The sequence below is a fragment of the Staurois parvus genome, unplaced genomic scaffold, assembly GCF_062004578.1.
Source record: "Staurois parvus isolate SC_StPar_1 unplaced genomic scaffold, SC_StPar_1.0 ptg000066l, whole genome shotgun sequence".
Taxonomy (NCBI): Eukaryota; Metazoa; Chordata; class Amphibia; order Anura; family Ranidae; genus Staurois; species Staurois parvus.
Genome location: NW_028317862.1, coordinates 10,630,885 through 10,647,500, shown reverse-complemented (window position 1 = coordinate 10,647,500; position 16,616 = coordinate 10,630,885). Strand labels below are relative to the sequence as shown.

Genomic DNA, 16,616 nt, shown 5'->3' with positions numbered 1-16,616 from the left:
CCCGATTGTTTGAGAAAATTTAAAAGATGAATTAAATGGATACAAAACATGACATACTGTACTGTAAAACTGCGCACGTCCTTGCAACGGCGACAAACTACATAAATTTTTTATATCAATAGGTGAGGTTTTAAAAGCCTTTACAGATCACCACTTTAGATTTACACTGGAGGTCTAGTACTAGAATTACTGCCCTAGATCTGACGCTTGCAGTGATACCTCATGTGCATGGTGCAATCTTTGTTTACATACCGACATGGAACCGCTGCTTGTGTTTGCCTTTGTGTGTGTGTGAACACAGGGATTTGGGTGAGTTTTTTATTTTTTTATTTTTAGGGACACTATACAAAAAAGGGAGGCACTGGTATAGTTCTGTTCGTGATATTGATCCGTATAAACACTATACTAGTAATTAGCTACCTATAACGCGAGTGCAATAGTGTGTGGGCGAACGAACACTAGCTGACCCTGGCTGGGGGGAGGAGCTTACAGACCTTTACACTATCTGATACCGCTAGTGGCAGTAATACAGCGATCAGTGAAAAAGTCTATATACTGACATTGTACTAATGGACCTGACTGGGTGACTGAGTGATCAAAAGGGTGAAATGTGCTAATCTAACGTCTGTGTGTAAAATGTAGTGTTTTTACTCAGTGCCATGTTCTCTCTTCTCTCCCTGGACTGGCATAGGGGGCAGCAGGGGGCGCACGCACACCTGGAAATAGTTTGGGGGACACAGCAGACATGGGAGGAGGGTTGCACGCCACGCTTCCCGTCTTGCTACAACACCAGCAACGTACGGGTAGCTGCTGCCCGTTTACAGTAAGTACATTGCAGGCAGAAAGTGTGTGTTTTTATATATATATATATATATATATATATATATATATATATATAAATAATCACATACACACATTATTATTATACAGAGTTTGTATAGCGCCAAAAAGTTTGCTCAGTGCTGTACAATATAGTGGGGAACAGTACATGAGACAATACAGTAACAAGACAATATACGAGAGGTTAGAGGGCCCTGCTTACAATCTAGGAGGGAGGGGATAGTGGTACAGGAGGAAGTGGCTGTGGGGGATGGAGTGGTAGGAGGAGTGGAGGAAATCGGCTGTTAGGTGAGGGTGGGGTAGGCTTCCCTGAAGGGATGGGTTTTCAGGGTGCGCCTAAAGGTGAGGAGGGTAGGTGACAGTCTGATTGATCGGGGTAGTGAGTTCCAGAGGATGGGGGAAGTCCTGGAGAAGTCCTGCAGTTGGGTGTGGGAGGAGGAAACCATGGAGCTAGAAAATAGGAGGTCTTGTGAGGAGCGAAGAGTACGGGTTGGGTGGTATTTGGGTATCAGGTCGGTAAGGTAGTTTGGGGCAGTGTTATGAATGGCTTTGTACGTCAATGTTAGAAGTTTGAATTTAATGCGTTGGGCAATCGGAAGCCAATGGAGGGAATGACAGAGGGGGGTGGCAGATGCGGAGCGGTTGGTAAGGTGGATGAGTCTGGCCGCTGAGTTCAGGATAGACTGAAGCGGGGATAGTCTGATGAGGTAGGCCGGTGAGGAGGGAGTTGCAGTAGTCGAGTCGTGAGATAAGGGAGTGAATGAGTTGTTAGTAGTGTCTGGGGTTAGGAACGTACGTATTTTGGAGATGTTGCAGAGGTGGAGCCTGCATGAGTTTGCCAGCAATTGGACATGGGGTTGGAAGGACAGATTTGAGTCTAGAGTGACACCTAGGAGTTTGGCTTGCAGGGTGGGAATGATGGTGGCGTTGTTGGTCGTGATGGAGAGGGGGGGTGGGCGGGGGCTAGGGGGAAAATTAGGAGCTCGGTTTTGGAAAGGTTTAATTTAAGGAAGTGGAGTGACATCCAGTCTGATATGTCGTTCAGTAGGCGGGTGATTCTGGCGGAGACTGAAGGGGTGAGGCGAGGGGTAGAGAGGTAGATTTGCGTGTCATCGGCGTAGAAGTACACACACACACACACACACACACACACACTCCTTTCTGCTACTCTTCCCCACAGACAATGTTCTGAGATCAGTTCTGATTCTCTTTTCTGTGAAACGACGCTCATTGTCATTGAACCCACGCCCTGGACATGATGCTATGAAAGTTTAACTCTGGGTACATGTTGTAAAATGTTTGCACCTCCTTAGCTGACAAAGAATGTGATGTTTTAACAGTATTACTTTCCCTAATCCCCAGTCCCAAAGTCTTCAAATTGTCAGCTCCAGTTGTGACAACTAGCCTCTAGATCCGCGTTTCTCAACCTTATTTCAGTCAAGACACCCTTTACAGTTATGAACAATCTTGAGGCACCCGATAAAATTCTGAACAGTCTCAAGGCACCCTATTCTAAAAATGTAAAAAAAACTATTCTAACAGTTTTACCTAATGCAGCAACACCCACACATGTAGGACACCCAAAGTAGGAGGGGGTTAATTCTTCCAAAGCAAATACACTTTTGCACACAGGGAGAAGAGAAACACTGGAATATTATTCAGTATCTAAGTTACTCTATCACTCAGCTAATGTGACTCCTTTATGGACAGAGGAGGGTCAAACAAGGATGCCATGCAGGCGACCAACATGCTCCATTTCAACCGATTGCATCATTGTTCGTTAGGAGGTTGGCAGCTAGAAGGTTGTAATGGTGCAGAATGAAAAGCTATGGCTTTGTGCAACTTAAAGACAGTCTTGATCCACCTGCTGGCTTGTATATCATTTTTGGGCAAATTTTAGACATTTTGCCAAGGCACCCCTAAAGAAACTTCAATGCACCTGGTTCACAAAGACTGCTCTAGATGTCAGCTTTCTTTCTATCTCTTAAAAAAAAAAAAAAAATGTTCAAAAAGGACAGAAAGCCCCCCCTTGTTGACATCCTCACATACAATGCAGGAACCCAGACCCAGGACCCCAGACCATTGTACATGATGATTTAGAAGCGCCAGTCCACATTCCAGTGCTGGAGAAGATTGCAGCTGTGCAGGCTGTTTCAGGACAAACTGAAATGGCCAATCAGTTTCAAACTACATACTGTATAGCTGGTATCTTACCCAAGCTTCCTACTAGTTTTGCTGTCCAAGTTTTACATGTCGAGTTTAACCAGAGAACCAGTTGCCCCCCCAAAAAACATTTACCTGCTCTTGCAAAAGGGCCAGTTGTTGTGATTTCTCAGCTTCAGAATCGGAAGATGAAGAAGAGGAACTTGTACTGCTGCTTTCACTGGAGGAAGTCTTGTATGAATTTTGAGTTGTAAATTCTACAGGTTCATCAGGGATTTTTGCAAATAAGTTCTCAAAAACATCCTGATATGAAATCCAAAAATAGCCGTTAAAATGTTAGAGAGCATTTCAGGTGAATTGGGAAAAGTCTTTACTGTTTCCCCATTGAACTGAGGATCCATTAAATGCATTCATTCAATTGAAAATACAATTCCTCTTCAAAATCACATAGCCAATATCCTTCAGATGAATGTATGGTAGTTAAAGCGAGCGCTCTAAAAAGATAGCAGCTAGAACACTAAAAGGAAATCACAAGAACCTTAAAAGTAACAAATGGTAAATAAAGTGCAGTGCTGAAATTAATTTGGATTATAATCAAAGTTCGTTCAGAATTATATCTTCACTCGATAAAATCTAGTGAATGACAACACTGGAAATCTCTACAACAGCAATCTCTATGACCTTGTGACAGGAAACAATTGGCAGAAATGCGCACTCACTGACCGCACATAGGAAATGTGCATAAATATATATATATCCGCAAGATGGAGTAAAAACAGCAGGCAGATGGTGGGTTTCCCTCATAAGAAAGGTCATCAAGCTTGGGTGAAGTGTGATTCTGCTAGGGTCCAGAGGTCTCCTTTAGGGATGTGCGAGTATTCAGCCTGGATACAGGGCTCCCTTCTCTGGATACTCGATGTTAACACGTGTTAGCCACACCTCTGACGATCTGCCTTAGCACAAAAGGCCTCAGGAGGAGCTGACAGCGTGTGACGTCATTGCCGCCGTGACCATGAGGAGGACCAGCAGCCATCTTGCTTAAGGGTCAGTGCTGCAGTACTCTGCTTTATCCCTTTTTTGGCACTTTGCATCTGTACCTGCACCCTATGATTTCATACTAGTTTACCTATGTTTACTCAATAAATAACAAGAAGTTACTACACTATTGGCACCCCCTCTTTTTTGGCTCCTTAATTGAGGAGCCATTAATACCCACAGAGCAATTCCCATTAACATCAAGTATCCAGAGGAGGGAGCCCTGTATGCAGGCTGAATACCTATACATCCCTAAAGGAGACCTCTGGACCCAGCAGAATCACACTTCACCCAAGCTTGATTACCTTTCTTCTGAGGGAAACCCACCATCTGCCTGCTGTTTTTACTCCATCTGGCGGATATATATATTTATGTGCATTTCCTATGCGTAGTCGGTGAGTGCGCATTTCTGCCATTTGTTTCCCGTCACAAGGTCTTAAAGATACTTGCTGTTGTGGAGATTTCCAGTGGTGTCATTCACTAGATTTTATCGAGTAAACAAATAATTCTGAACGAACTTTGATTATAATCCACATTATTTTCAGTGCTGCACTTTATTTACCAATATCCTTCAGATTATCTTTAGAGCATTACCAGCCAATGATTGGATCATCTTCAGAATATGTGTAGGGTCATCCTTTTAAAAACAATCTTTCTCCTAAAATGTCTTTAAATTTTAGAATCCATGATATCTCTAGCCCTATTAACATCCATCAATACTACTATCTGCTCCTTCATTTCAAAAAGGACCAGTATCAGCATCTCCCCAAAAAACCCTCCAGTTACCACAACAGAAGGTGTGGTTGGCGTTCCCCCAATTTCCACGCTTACTACATTGCAGCACAATTAGTAAATACAGGTGAAACTCAAAAAATTAGAATATCGTGCAAAAGTTCATTTATTTCAGTAATGCAACTTAAAAAAGGTGAAACTAAAATAGGAGATAGTTCAAGCCGTGATTTGTCATAATTGTGATGATTATGGCTTACAGCTCATGAAAACCCCAAATCCACAGCGTCAGAAAATTAGAATTTTGTGAAAAGGTGCAATATTTTTGGCTCAAAGTGTCCCACTCTAATTAGCTAATTAAGCCATAACACATGCAAAGGGTTCCTGAGCCTTTAAATGGTCTCTCAGTCTGGTTCAGTAGGAATCACAATCATGGGAAAGACTGCTGACCTGACAGTTGTGCAGAAAACAATCATTGACACCCTCCAAAAGGAGGGAAAGCCTCAAAAAGGTAAAGAAGTTGGATGTTCCCAAAGTGCTGCATCAAAGCACATTAATAGAAAGTTATGTGGAAGGGAAAAGTGTGGAAGAAAAAGTTGCACAAGCAGCAGGGATGACCGCAGCCTGGAGAGGATGGTCAGGAAAAGGCCATTCAAAAGTGTTGGGGACTTTCACAAGGAGTGGACTGAGGCTGGAGTCAGTGCATCAAGAGCCACCACACACAGACGGATCCTGGACATGGGCTTCAAAATGTCGTATTCCTCTTGTCAAGCCGCTCCTGAACAACAAAACGTCAAAAGAGTCTTACCTGGGCTAAAGAAAAACAGACCTGGTCTGTTGCTCAGTGGTCCAAAGACCTCTTTTCTGATGAGAGCAACTTTTGCATCTCATTTGGAAACCAAGGACTCAGAATATGGAGGAAGAATGGAGAGGCACACACTGCAAGATGCTTGAAGTGCAGTGTGAAATTTCCACAGTCTGTGTTGATTTGGGGAGCCATGTCATTTGCTGGTGTTGGTCCACTGTGTTTCATTAAGTCCAGGGTCAACGCAGCAGTCTACCAGGAGATTTTGGAGCACTTCATGCTTCCTTCCGCAGACGAGCTTTATGGGGATGCCGACTTCATTTTCCAGCAGAACTTGGCACCTGCCCACACTGCCAAAAGCACCAAAACCTGGGTCAATGACCGTGGGATTACTTTGCTTGATTGGCCAGCAAACTCGCCTGACCTGTACCCCATAGAGAATCTATGGGGCATTGCCAAGAGAAAGATGAGACATGAGACCGAACAATGCAGAAGAGCTGAAGGCCGCTATTGAAGCATCCTGGTCTTCCCTAACACTTCAGCAGTGCCACAGGCTGATAGTTTCCATTCCACGCCGCATTGAGGCAGTAATTGCTGCAAAAGGGGCATTACTGAAATAAATGAACTTTTGCACAATATTCAAATTTTTCAAGTTTCACCTGTATACATGAATGGCTCTCTCCTAACCAAACATTCCAGTTTTGCAACAAAAGTGGCAAATGTTTGCACTTTTAAAATGTTAATACAATATTGACTACAAAATAAACACATTCTAAGTTGGGTACTTCTCCAATATATGATCCTATATCTAATTAAAAATGAAAGGGGATTCATCAAATAATCCCCTTTGGTTCAATCAATAGTTACCCAAATTCTTCATAATGTCAGAATGCAACACTTTTGACATAAAATTGTTACATCAGATAAAAAACTTTATGGAGACATTTCCTCCAGGAGGAATTCAGCTTTTTCTCCACATTTGCATTTCACTAACTTGGCCTACATAATGTAACCCTTATTGTGGGCTCTATATATGACTTGGCACTGAGTAATACCTCCAGACTTACTGTAGGTATACTAAAGCCAAATAGAAGTGGCACAAATCAATTAATACTACCTAAAAGCTGGTCAGAATTTTAAAAAATACATTACATATAAGACCACATTAGTTTCAACAAAAGACAAAGTAATCAAATTTAAGTAATTTTACCAGATTTACAAGACCCTATCAAAATTATACAAACTAGAATTATGTTCTTCTCCTCATCAGGCTGTAATGAAGTCGCAGGTTTTTTTTTCTTTTTTACAGTTTCTGGAGCTGCTAAGAAACAGCAGTTTTGGATGGGGGAAAAAAAAACCTATACTTATACAGGGGAAAATACTGTAATTGCCTCCCTCTATCAGAATGAAAGAGATAAATTGCCCACCTATATAAGTTAACATAGGACACATTTCCAGCAGAGGCTAGACACATTCGGCATAATCTTGTGCAGCATCGTTGGGATGTCAGCAGTATAGAATGTTCTTGAAATTCGTTAGCAATGAAGGACTTACTCTATGTACGAAGAAGATGGCACGGTCCACTTTGGCTACAGAAAAGATTATGTGCAAGTCTTCGTCCGACTTATGAATATACCACGATATGTAACCTGGGGGAGAGGCCACCAGCAGTAATCTAGGCTTTTATAATTCTATTCATTTTTAGTGGAAATAAAAGTTGAAATTCAGCTTTAAACCTCTGAAGGTGAAACTTTTCCTATAGGTCCATTCAATAAATGTAACAATAGCAACAAGGTGAGTAGTATCCAGTGTTCAGCATGTGTATTACAGTACTTTGGATACACTTTTAAGTGGGGCTTCATGGTTGGCTGGTCTAGGCACCCAAGCACAAGACCCTACCCTCGCTGCAGCTCTGCTAAAATACCCCCCCTCCTGCTGAAGCCAAACCCTCCGCTATCTTGTGCCCTTCTTGCAAAAGACCTCCTCAGTACATTCCCAGGGATAGATCTTTATATCCTGAAGGAGGAATGTCCACACAAATTGATTCTCTACACTCTACTGTTCAGGGAATGGCAATACAGTCACATCACAAGGACATACATTCCAGAGTCACTTGACATACTGTGTCCTAGCCACTACTTTAAGGGACAGAATGGTTGCAGCTGGCTCCTCCTGCATATAAGTCCACTTCACCTGGCCTCCCACCCAGTCCAGATCCTAAGTGTGCTGGCTTTACAGGTGTGGTGTATTTAGCTCTCTTGCACCTTTACAGTGTGTGCTTCTATGAACCTGGCTTATTTATGGGCACTGACTAGGGTTACCACCTCATCCCTTTAAAACCAAACTTTAATTATACAGGAGGTTCTGTGGCTGATTAAGGTGGTAATTAAACACACTTAGTGCCTTGTGTGCAATAACTTAGCCTCTGAACCTGTGTAATTAATATGTGTTCGGTTGTAAAGGGATGAGGTGGCAACCCTAGGACTGATTCACCCATGGCTTTGCTGCATGAGGGCTCTAACTAAAAGGGAAGCTATCGCTTGCTTCTAAGGCTAACTTTCACACTACTCCATTGCAAAAACATATGGTTTTGCCATGTTTTTACTGCATGTGGCGTGTTTCCGGTGACTCAAAAAATGCGCCACAAAAAAGTAAATTGCAGGTGCATTTTTTGTGTTTGTGCAAGGTTTTTTTATCCATGTACCATTAATTTGTGGGGAGGTACCCCACAAATGCAGCTTGCAGGGCTTTGAAAAATGCAACGGAGCAGTGTGAAGAGTTCCATAAGATTTAATCATCATGTTTTTTTCTTCTGCTTTTTTTGAAGAAAAAAAAAAAAAAAAAAAGAAGAAGTGAGAAAGCAGCCTAACTTTCCTCTTCATAGGCTAGAATAACAGAGCCATCTAATGGCCAACCATCTAACTACACCTACTTACACTACTTGTCCCTATAGGAAAAAGGATAGGAGAGCACAAAGGTGATGCCTTTAATGAAAATGGTAAACTGGTACCCTAGTGTATCAAAACACTTCTGGGATATCTCCTTGAGGGTAATATAGATCGACCAAAAGAAGAAGGCCAGAAATTGGACTTTAGAGGCACTGCAACAATATTCATTAAAATAGTTTATAGTGCAGCGCTCTAAGAAATTAAATAATAATAAATCAATAGCATAAATAAAATTAGTAAATTAATAGTGCCAAAACACATATAAAAAATTAGTGCCAAACCATGATAGAGAAATAAAAATAAGGTGCCAGACCATAACCATATAAATGGTGTGTACACAATAATAATAAATCACACTCCAAAAATACCATCCAATATAAGAAAACTTAGCAGTGCTCACATAGTGCCACAAAAAAATGAACATGAATAAATGCATCCAAAGCAAATGTCCTTTTAGTGAAAAATGACAAATCTTAGCAGTGCTCACATAGTGCCACAAAAAAAATATACATAAATAAATGCATCCAGACCAATGTCATTTTAGTGCAAAATGACATAAATCATGCGACGTGCAATAGTGATATTGAATGCAACACGTGACTGTGCCAAACTCCTCCTCGTTAGCGGCTAAATTGCCCCCTCACCTCCTCCTACTGACCCCTAGGGGCCAAGTAGGAGGAGGTGAGGAGGCAATTTAGCCGCTAACGAGGAGGAGTTTGGCACAGTCACGTGTTGCATTCAATATCACTATTGCACGTCGCATGATTTATGTCATTTTGCACTAAAAGGACATTGGTCTGGATGCATTTTTTTTGTGGCACTATGTGAGCACTGCTAAGATTTATGTCATTTTTCACTAAAAGGACATTTGCTTTGGATGCATTTATTCATGTTCATTTTTTTGTGGCACTATGTGAGCACTGCTAAGTTTTCTTATATTGGATGGTATTTTTGGAGTGTGATTTATTATTATTAATTGTGTACACACCATTTATATGGTTATGGTCTGGCACCTTATTTTTATTTCTCTATCATGGTTTGGCACTAATTTTTTATATGTGTTTTGGCACTATTAATTTACTAATTTTATTTATGCTATTGATTTATTATTATTTAATTTCTTAGAGCGCTGCACTGTTTTTTATGATTTATTGACACTGTGGATTGGTATCAGTTTTGAGTGCTGGCAGCTAGTCAATAGGTTGAATACTTTCACTCTCATAGCGCAGGAGGACCTTGAATTATTTTCATTAAAATAGTTTATTGCTCACATCTACAAAACGTACTTTGAACCTAAAGCAGAGGATACAAACCTGGCTATTAATTGGGCAGTCCATAAGGCCTCAGTTAGGGGGTTTATTATTCAACTCTCCTCACGACTTAAAGCCCGAAATGACCTACTCGCCATTAAAAAACTCAAATATATACTGACCTGGTTGCCCAGCATAAGCGAAATCCCAGTCCAGATCTGCTGATTAAACTCAATCAAACCCAATTGGAACTTAATCTAGGTCTTACTACCACTGCTGACAAACAGCTATGATGATCTAATCATACATTTTTCACTTGAAGGGATAGACCAGGCACTTTATTGGCATGCAAGTTGACCCCTAGACATTCCCAAATGGCTCTCCCTAAACTCAGACTGAATAACGGCACTCTATTCCAAGATCCTGGTAAGATTCTCCAAAAATTTCATTCTTTTTACACTGACCTATATCGCTCGCCTCAGGGGGATGTTTCTTAGTCTCCTGACACCTTTTTGAGCTCTGTTGCTCCTCCCTCTCTTCAGGAGGCCCATAGGGAGTCGATGAAATGGCCTATCTCGTGCAGGAGATTCGGAGTGCCTTTGAAACGCTTGCCCCTCATAAATCCCCAGGACCACATGGTCTCTCATAAACCATTATAAAGTTTTTCCCGATATCCTGATTCCCCATATGATGGGGGACTTGTGCCTCTTGACAAAAACAAGCCATTCACCAGTGTTATTCCCAAACCCCACAAGGATGCTACTATAGTCTAATTATCGACCTCCTTAATTAATGGTGATCTAAAGATGCTAACTAAAATCCTGGCTTTATGCCTCCACAAATTTTTGGCCCTTTATATTCATGATGATCAGGATTCATTAGCGGTTGATAAACATCGGACCAAATTCGTCGGACTTTGGCCCTGCTGTCAGCCGTACAATCCAATTGGCACAAATCCTCACAGGAGGGAAGTCTTACGGTCATCACTAGATTTTCATAAAGCATTTGACAGTTTATCTTGGGACTACTTATTTCAGATGTTGGGTAGGTAAGGGTTTGGCCCTTGTTTCACGACATTACTACGTGCCCTATATTCTAACCCTTCAGCTCAAGTCTCCATTCGCGGATACAAATCAGCCTCCCTTTCGATAGAGCAAGGTACTAGGCAGGGATGCCCTCTTTCTCCACTATTTGCTTTGGCAATGGAACCACTTGCAATTGCCATCCGCTCTGATCCCACTATCTCGGGCATCCGCTGAAGTCAATGAGACCATAAATGTGCCTTATTTGCTGATGATGTCCTAATGTATATATCTAATCCTCGAACGTCTTTAGCTGGTCTCCTCCACCTGTTTCATCGTTTCTCTGAGGCCTCTGGTCTTACGCTTAATTCCTCTAAAACAATTGCTTTAAATATCTCTTTACCTGACTCGGAGGTTCATTACCTCCAGGACAATTTTGACTTCCAGTGAGCCCCTCGTTCTCTCCCTTATTTGGGGATTCACCTCACGAACTCTATTTCATCGTTATATAAGACCAGTTATCCCCCGCTCTTCAAACGACTCAAATCTGACTTACTAGACTGGGAGGATTTTCCACTATCCTGGTTTGGTAGAATTAGCTCTATTAAGATGACCTTTTTACCAAGACTATTGTACTACTTTAGGACGTTAACGATCATGGTTCCCAAACGGGAACTGTTACTATTACAAGCAGCAGTCTCTAGATTCATCTGGAGGGGGAAACATCCTAGGGTTAACAAGTCAACTCTATTTTCCCTAAAGAAACATGGCAGTTTGGGACTTCCTAATCTCTTGGTCTATTTTCAGGCGGCTCAAATAGCACCGCTATCTTGCACTACCGTCAGGGGTTACGTCCCCCAATTGGTTGGCATCGAGGCCTTATCTTGCCATCCTTATGCTATTGGTGCTCTCATGTGGCTCCCCAGTCGATTGCGTCCTCCTATCCTATGTCCTACGTTGTCTTATTTGTTAACGGTGTGGGACAGATGGCAGGATCGCAAACCTTTCTGCTCCCCACGTACCCAATTAGCTCCAGTTTTTTTGTAATCCAGAGTTTATTCCTGGCTTATCACCATCTGTATTCCAGTGGTGGATGAATAGGGGTTTACTGCGTATTGGAGATTTCCTGGATGGACTTCATACTCTCCAGTGCTTTTTGACAAAGTATCAGATGCCTTCCAGGGAATTGTTTCGCTACCATCTTTTATCACTAGTAAACTCAAATTACTCATAGAACCTTGCACACTCACTCCTTTAGAGGTCTCCTGTGGGGCAACTGGGATGATGAAGGGTCGTTTGTCCATTTTCTATGCATCCCTGGTTGATCCACCCACTAAAATTATCTTATATGACTTAATGGGACAGGGATTTGAATAGCTCACTGGACATTTGGCGGAATGCGGCCCATACTCTATCAAAAGATTTCGACTAATACTGCTCTTATCGAATCCAATTACAAAACACTACTTCGCTGGTATATAGTTCCTATACACCTTGCTAAAATGTATCCATCAGTATCACCTAAATGCTTCTGACACTGCAGACAAGAGGGCACTATGCTCCATATCTGGTGGAAATGTCCGGGAGTGAATAGATTTTGGATCCGAATGTGTAACTTTATTTATTCGGTAACAGGAATGAATATTCGTAGATCACCGGAAGTGGCTCTATTTATTTCATTTGCTACCCGCTGACATTCCAAAAAAAGAGACGAAATTAATTCTTTACCTCTTACTGGCGGCATGTATTACCATAGCTAGATGTTGGAGACAATCACTAATTCTGCTAGACGGGGTTTAAACAAAAACTTAATTGGATAATGATAAACGATAAACTTACAAGCTTTGTCAATAATGATGCTTCTAGATTTGAAGTGATGGGGGAACCATGGATCAGATATCTCCATTACTTAATAGTACTGCAGCTGACCCTCTCTCTCCCTTTTTTTTCTTCCTCTTCTCCCCTTCTCTTCTGGAATTATTGTGGATCTTGTCTTTCAATTGTTCTATTTTTATTCCTTTCTTCTTTTTGGTTTTCTTATTGTTGGTAAATATATATGGAACTGCCTATGTTTACTAGATAGAGAATAAACAGGTGGCGCACACACCTAGTGCATTATCCAAGGTTTATTGAAAAGAGTGAAAAATAACACTCACAGAAGAAGCATGTATCTAATAATCATTTGCATAATGACGATGGCCACAACAGCAAGCAAGGTGTTCCAACTGTCAGTGCGGTCAAATGGCTGACGTGTTTCGGGGACGAATCCCTTTCCTCAGAGCTACTGACCAGCCTCTGATGCAGATGTGTAGTGGATGGATGATGGGAACCTTGCTAGTGATGCCTCAGCAGCAAGGCTTCCATCATCCATCCACTACACATCTGCATCAGAGGCTGGTCAGTAGCTCTGAGGAAAGGGATTCGTTCCCGAAACGAGTCAGCCATTTGACCGCACTGACAGTTGGAACACCTTGCTTGCTGTTGTGGCCATCGTCATTATGCAAATGATTATTAGATACATGCTTCATCTGTGTTTTTATTTTTCACTCCTTTCAATAAACCTTGGATAATGCACTAGGTGTGTGCGCCACCTGTTTATTCTATCTAGCGGCTGAGCTCCACGTCTGAGGAGGGCTGCACCCCTGAAGCATTTCCTTTGGTTGTCGCTGTCCTGGTTCCCTTGGCTTCCCTTTTGGCTGTGCATATCCTGAGGTGCTGAAGAGTACATACGATATGCCTATTTTTACTGACTGCTGGAACATTTGCTACCCTGTGGAGATGGTGTTTCCGGTTTACAACATCATCGACTAAATGTTTTTTCATGTGCCTATATATTTTATGAATATCTTTATTCTCTCCATCTCACCATGTAGGTGGGCAATGTTTCTATTTCTGTGTATACCAATTTTTCAATAAAAATATTGAAGATAAGAGTTTATTGAATGTACACAATTACGCAACAGTACATAAAAAAAGCATCTGCTAAGAATGTAGGGCCCCCATTGAGGTGGTATATTCTATTCAGTTACAAATCTTGTAGATGCATGTAGATGTACGATGTTGCGTAATTGTGTACATTCAATAAACTATTTTAATGAATATTGTTGCAGTGCCTCTAAAGTCCAATTTCTGGCCGTCTCCTTTTGGACAATCTATAGTAGCGTTATTTAAGACGTGGTACTTGGGAGCTTATTTTATGTCCCCACAGCCACTACTGTTGGGTACTGTTTACTTTTCTAATCCTTGGGGGTAATATGTTCACACAGGAGTTTTATGGAGCAGAAAAAGATAAGAAATCCACCAGAGGTGGTAATATACACCAGACCCTGCTAGAAAGAGAAGTCTGGTGAATTTTCAAGTACAGCAGGGTTTAAACTACAGGTGGAACATGAACTTGTCTCCTAAATGAGCAAATCAAAAATGTCATGTGTACATTCTGCTCCCCCCCCCCCCACAATAGATACAGTTTATTTTTCCCTCTTTGTGAGTTTTCCTCTTGAAGCTTGGTCATGTTTTTACTTACCTGCCCAGTATATCAGACAGCTAGGACTAAGGCTGCAAGGCTAAAACATGTAAGTGGGTTTGATTTTTTGGATTTTAACCCAATGTTCTAAGGACGCCAGTATATTTTTTGTTTTGATCTTTTGAACACACACCTCCATAAAAATATGAGGACATCCTAAGATGCATAAGAGGTTGTCTGAAGTGAAACATCAATTTTATTAACATCATAATTATACAGAGTAACCTGATAGCATACCTGCAGTTTTCGAGCCATGCTAACCACTTCACTGTCTGGAGGATTGCACTTATAACAGTTGGCAAACATTAAGCGAACATCAGATGCAAACTCACGGGTATCTTTGTATTGTCCATTCTCCATTTTATCCTTCATATAAAAAGAGCAAGAAGAGTGTCATTTTTTTATCTCTCCCATTTACAAATATAAAATAAGACAGCAACAGAGTTCTGTACAACTGGCCTGCTTGAAAATTTCTTCTTGATCAGTGATGCAGGCTATATTATGATAAATACACAGACAGAATACATTGACAAAGCAGGAAGATTCCCTCATCCACCTTGAACATGTGGATGGGGAAAAAAAAAACAAAAAAAAAACAAAAACAAAAAAAAAAACACACGGTCATTTTTTTCATTCAACCTGCTGCTTGAACTAAAAAAAAAAAAAGTTACCCATGTATTGCCAGCTTTATCCTCATCTCTTTAGCGCTATACCGGTTCTGGATCAGCAGCTCAGACAGCATTAAAGCCAAACCATCCAAATGAGAGCAGAGAACTAGCATTATCAAAAGAAGGGTTAAAAGAGTGCGCTTTTTTTTTTTTTTTTATTTTGGATAGAATAAGGGAGAATCATAACCCCTGACAGTTTTTTCCCCTCCATCTGTGTACCATTGGTGAGATTTCCCCTCACTTTCTGTCCCATAGCCAAAACTGGAAATGAGAGGAAAATCTCTACAAAGTGAGGGAATCTCTGGGTGTCATCAGAACTGTTCTCATTGGAAGATTTCCCTATGAGTGTTCTGAGGTCAACCCAAAATTTGGGATTTACTTTTACTTTCACCGATAATGGTAAACAGGACAGATTCGAGTGGGTGAATCTCCCTAATGGTAGCACAGACAGCAACAAAGAAAAAAAGCATACTCCAACAGAGTCCCTTTAAAATGTATGTCCAGTCATTATCCAAATTACCCACTTCCTGCCCCCTCTATAGCATGTCGCAGCATGATTTTTCTTGTAGTGATAAATATATTACTCCCTGTGACATCATCCACCTTGTACATTTTTGAAGACAGCTGCTGGAAGCGCAGTTCCATTTAACGAAGGTCTGCTCCCAGAACTACATCTCCCAAGTACAATTTCCCTCCACTCAGTGTGTGGGTAGGCTCTTGGCGAGTCAGAACAGCATTGCTTTTCTGGGAAATAAATCGTTTGCAAGTGGATTGGGACAAAGAGGTGGGCGATATCTTGAGTTCTGTAGTACAGCAAGCCTGACAAAAGCTGCTTGAGATTGGAGTTATGCTAAAAAGGCATGGTTATGTAATCCCAAAAAGGAAATTAGCAGCACACTGCATTTTTGGCAGTCTAACGGGTATTTTTCAGAACTTGTAGTTTTGTAATATATATATATATATATATATATATATATATATATATATATTTTTTTTTAATAGTGGCACTCTCCCAGTGTAACAGAGCGGTTTTTCTAACTGGGGAAAAAAATTTGAATTCCCATTATGGAATACAGGTTTCTATGATTCGGTCTTGTGTAAACTATTCTGTCAATCAGTATAACTTAATGAAGGGGTAGATATGAATGTAAGGCCTTGGCTTTCATAGTAACTTCTCTATGATGCACGGAAAGGAGTTAAACAAGTTATTTAGTTAAATATGACCATATAATCCTACCATTATGATGCACTTCAGCGAAACTAAACATTTTTATTAAACATCATGCAAAAACCTCATAATATACACATACGTTTGCTATTCCTTATAATAATTGTGCTAGGTTTTTAATTTTCCCTGTTTACCAGCAAATTCCACATTTTGGGGAAACAAAAGCTTGCAAAAAAAAATGTAATAAATGTGTACAAAAGTCAAATTGTAATAGGTTATTGAAAATGATTTTCCTATTCAATATGCAGCACTGTAATTTTCTGTAAAATGCAATGGAATATTCAACCTGGAGGCATTCTGTACACACAGTGTACAGAACACGCACCCCCCCAGAAATGTAATTTCCTGCTTGTATGATTGACCGATTTTCCCAGAAGTCTGCACAAAAATACAAGTTATAATTTT

At 40.9% G+C, this 16,616-nt stretch overlaps 1 protein-coding gene across 1 annotated transcript in view; it reads right to left on the bottom strand.

Moving 5' to 3' along the window:
• The window catches only part of BRDT (bromodomain testis associated), a 169,299-nt gene that overhangs the window by 81,548 nt on the left and 71,135 nt on the right, over positions 1–16,616 (bottom strand). The window contains exons 6-7 of the mRNA XM_089668933.1: positions 14,553–14,681; positions 3,139–3,306 (exon numbers count right to left, since the gene is read on the bottom strand). Of these exons, the coding sequence (XP_089525059.1) occupies positions 3,139–3,306; positions 14,553–14,681 (297 nt within the window). The remainder of the gene's footprint in view (positions 1–3,138; positions 3,307–14,552; positions 14,682–16,616) is intronic.